A 3,869-nucleotide genomic window follows, 5' to 3' on the forward strand; every position below is an offset into this window, starting at 1 on the left:
ATTTCCAATCGATTCATACATACTGATTTGGGATCAGGATCTTCCAATTTTCTAGCAGCTATGTCAGTTTAATCAGTCTTTTTATTGAAGGAATTCTGGTTCCCTATTATTGGAAATGTTGAATCTGGAGAAATTGGAACATCAATATTTTCTTATATTTTCTGAGTTTCTGCTGGAATATATATATATATTCCTAACAACATCTGATAGATGTGCAGTGTAACAGCATGCCTTTGATGCAAGTCTGAGGAAGTGCCTAAAACTGCAAATATTACATGATTTTTCTTCTGGATTTTCGTCTAAACTGGCATTGCAAATGGAGATAGAATGGAAACATTTGTAACTTGTAATTAAAGATGAATTTTCTTAGTTGCCTTTTTTCATTGGATATATATATAGAGAGAGAGAGAGCTTCCAATCTAAAACTGAATTTACTTAGGGAACACATCAAATTGTTTCTGTATACTCTAAATATATTTTTTTCTGACAGTTTCCAACTATGCCTGCAAGTTTTGCTATAAACAGATGAAAACAGCTTATCAGTCTTAAATAATTGTTTTTCTTATTTTGTTTTAAGAACAGTAATCTATTTGATCTTGTGTAATAGAATATATAATGGTTTGATTGAATTCTTTTTAGTTTTCACTCCAAGGAAACCTGTGTAAGATACACAATCAATTCATTTATTTGAATTGATACTTTTTCCAATTCAAAAACAACATTCTGTTACTTCTGTCCGTGGTATTGATGTTAACGGTATGAATTCTAAACAACTATGAGGGGACTAGCTTTAAATTTAAGTGTTTGTTAGATTCCATCTTAATGTTCTTAATCGATTATTAGAATTGTAAATCCTTTTCCTTAATAGGTGTGTTTACAATAATAATGTAAGTCTACAAATAAAAAATTTCAGCTAGCTGGCTGTTATAACTGAGTATAATTGTTAGCCGGAGGCGCAATGGCCCAGTGGTTAGGGCAGCAGACTCGCGGTCATAGGATCGTGGTTTCGATTACCAGATCGGGCGTTGTGAGTGTTTATTGAGCGAAAACACCTAAAGCTCCACGAAGCTCCGGCAGGGGACGGTGGCGAACCCTGCTGTACTCTTCCACCACAACTTTCTCCCACTCTTATTTCCTGTTTCTGTTGTGCCTGTAATTCAAAGGGTCAGCCTTGTCACACTGTGTCACACTGAATAACTCCGAGAACTACGTTAAGGGTACACATGTCTGTGGAGTGCTCAGCCACTTGCACGTTAATTTCACGAGCAGGCTGTTCCATTGATCGGATCGACTGGAACCCTCAACGTCGTAAGCGATGGAGTGCCAACAATTGTTAGCCAGTGCTTTCTAAGTTACACTCATTAAAACAAGTTCAAATAGTCATTTTATTTACATTCTTTATTCCTGCACAAGGTTATTTAATAGTAGAATAAGCAATTGTTTAGGACACCAAATATTGCTTGAATCACAAAAGATAAAACATTTCAGCCTTTATATCTCTCTGCTTCTGAATTTTTTAACATGATATATATTACGCAGTTTATAACATATCATTTAAATTTATCTTTTTATTCATGCTAGCATGTCTCTAAGAAGGTTTTTTTGTAAGAATAATTTGACCTTCAGCCATTTTTAATGCCTTAACCCTTTTTTGATCCCGGCCTGAGACCACCCCTGTTTCTACGATACAAACTAAATTAAAAACCTTCCATCAAAATTTCATGATAATTTATATCTCAAACACCAGCTTAATAATGACAGTTATTTCACTAGATTTTTCATTAGTCTTAAAATTAATTGAAACAAAACCAGTGTATTTCAAAAATATATAACAAAAGGATTAATCAGGAAAACAAAGCAGGTTTATTATATTAATTTTGTTGATGTTAAGTTTGAACATATGAAAAGAAAAACATTGGTAGGATTTGGAATTCCAGAAGATTGATGATGTTCTGATAGTAGAGATTGTGTATAATTATCAGTGTTTATAATGTTTATGAAGCAGTATGGGTGGTGACAGGAGTAGAGACTGATATGTTGGTTTGGTTCAGGTGAAGCTGGTATACACCAGGTTAGTTAAAGTTGTCTAAATCTGAAATTATTTTTAAGCACCCAATCTGGTTTCTGCTAGAGGTTATTTTTGTCATTGTTGTTCTTTAAGGCAGTTTGAATCCAGCACCAAAAGTCAACAAAACACTGAATCTACTGCACAATTTCCATGCTGCTTTCAGTAGTATATTGTGCCATTGTTCAAAGTTTATCTTCAGAAAGAAAAATTGATATTCTAGTTGCTTAGATCTCTTCTATACAACTACTATATAACAGACGATATTGTGTGACCAAGTAACTCAAATTGTTTCTGTAGTTGTTTAGAAATGATTAACTCTGATTGAACAGATCTGATGAAAGATAATTCAACCATAACTGTCTTATCTTATTCAGGTTCTAGTGTATCTTGGACATCATTATCCAATGTGTTCTCATTTTTTTCTTTGAATCTTTTGATACCAACCTATTTGAGACCAGCCCGGGTTCTATTATACAAACTTCTAGTTCTAAGGTGATATAAATAAAAAAATTTCCATCATAGTATATTAAATTATGTCTCCAACACTCTTGCTTAATAAAAATATAAAATCAGTGATTGTATGACGCTGTTTCCTTATATATTGCAAATGATGTAAACTACTGCCATGCTTATAACAAGTACTCACCACCAATGAGATCCAATACAGATCGAAACCATGTGGTCTGGTGGTCTTGAAGCAAGGGTGACAAGAGTTATCTCCCGCTTGCAATAAATACTGAGTGCAAGAAGCTCACTGAATGAACCAGCTGAAGATGTCTTCCTGGGGTTAAATGGCTGTATTGTTGTCTCTTAAAGGACAGCCACATTAAAGTGGCCATAAGCAGCAGTTATGTTGCTTACTTTGAAAATTAATTGAAAGAAAGGCTGTGTATTTCAACGGAAATATGGTGACAAAATGGTTTTAAAAAATAATCAGAAAAACATCTCAACAAAGTCCTATCTAACCCATGCAAGCATGAAAAAGTAGACACTAAATTGATGATGATGCTATATTATAATCTTATTTCTTTTCAGGAGCCTCAACCTTTGGCACTGGTTAACTCCCATGGTGAACCACTATATGCACAAGTAAACAAATCTTCAGCAAGAAATGCCCAGGAGAGTTCCAACCCGACACAGAACAGTTCAGAGTATCACTTTGAAAATCCCGGAAATGCAGACTCCTGGGTTTGAAACTGCTTCTCTTCTCACTCCCTTTTCCTTTCCCACCAACTCACAGTTCACTGATTTATTACAACTACAACCCCAGAACACTTCGACTGGGGAACGAGAAGTAAAATAAAAACTAAATGAAAACAACAATCACTGTGCATGATGCACTGATATACACAGACATCATTTCTACATTTCATTTATTTCATCGCCATCATCAATCATCATCAATCATCATCATCATTATTATTATTATTATTATTGTGGAGGCACATGGCTTAGTGGTTAGGGTGCTGAACTCATGATCATAAGATTGTGATTTTGACTCTTGGACTGGGCGACTTGTGTTCTTGTAAAGCAGCAAGCTGACAGAATTGTTAGCACACTGGACGAAACGCTTAGTGGCATTTCATCCACAAATTCTGCTGAGGTTGACTTTGCCTTTCATCCTTTCAGGGTCGATAAATTTAAGTACCAGTGAAACTCTGGGGTCAATGAAATCGACCCAATCCCCTTCCACCAAATTTGAGGCTTGAGCCTATAACAAGAAAGATTATTATTATTATTATCATTATTAGTTTCAAGGCAGAAAGCTGGCAGACTCATTCGCACATTGGACAAAATGCTT

General features: G+C 35.0%; 1 protein-coding gene across 4 annotated transcripts in view; it reads left to right on the forward strand.

Annotated features, from left to right (window-relative positions):
• Window positions 1-3,869, forward strand: part of LOC106881306 (catenin delta-2) — a 409,602-nt gene extending 405,733 nt beyond the window's left edge. For 3 of the 4 annotated variants that reach the window (XM_052969695.1, XM_052969696.1, XM_052969697.1), the window contains one exon: window positions 3,104-3,869. In XM_052969695.1, the coding sequence (XP_052825655.1) occupies window positions 3,104-3,262 (159 nt within the window). In that variant the 3' untranslated portion in view covers window positions 3,263-3,869. The remainder of the gene's footprint in view (window positions 1-3,103) is intronic. The other variant, XR_008264620.1, reaches the window with a different exon arrangement.

This window comes from Octopus bimaculoides, chromosome 7 (genome assembly GCF_001194135.2).
Source record: "Octopus bimaculoides isolate UCB-OBI-ISO-001 chromosome 7, ASM119413v2, whole genome shotgun sequence".
Classification (NCBI taxonomy): Eukaryota; Metazoa; Mollusca; class Cephalopoda; order Octopoda; family Octopodidae; genus Octopus; species Octopus bimaculoides.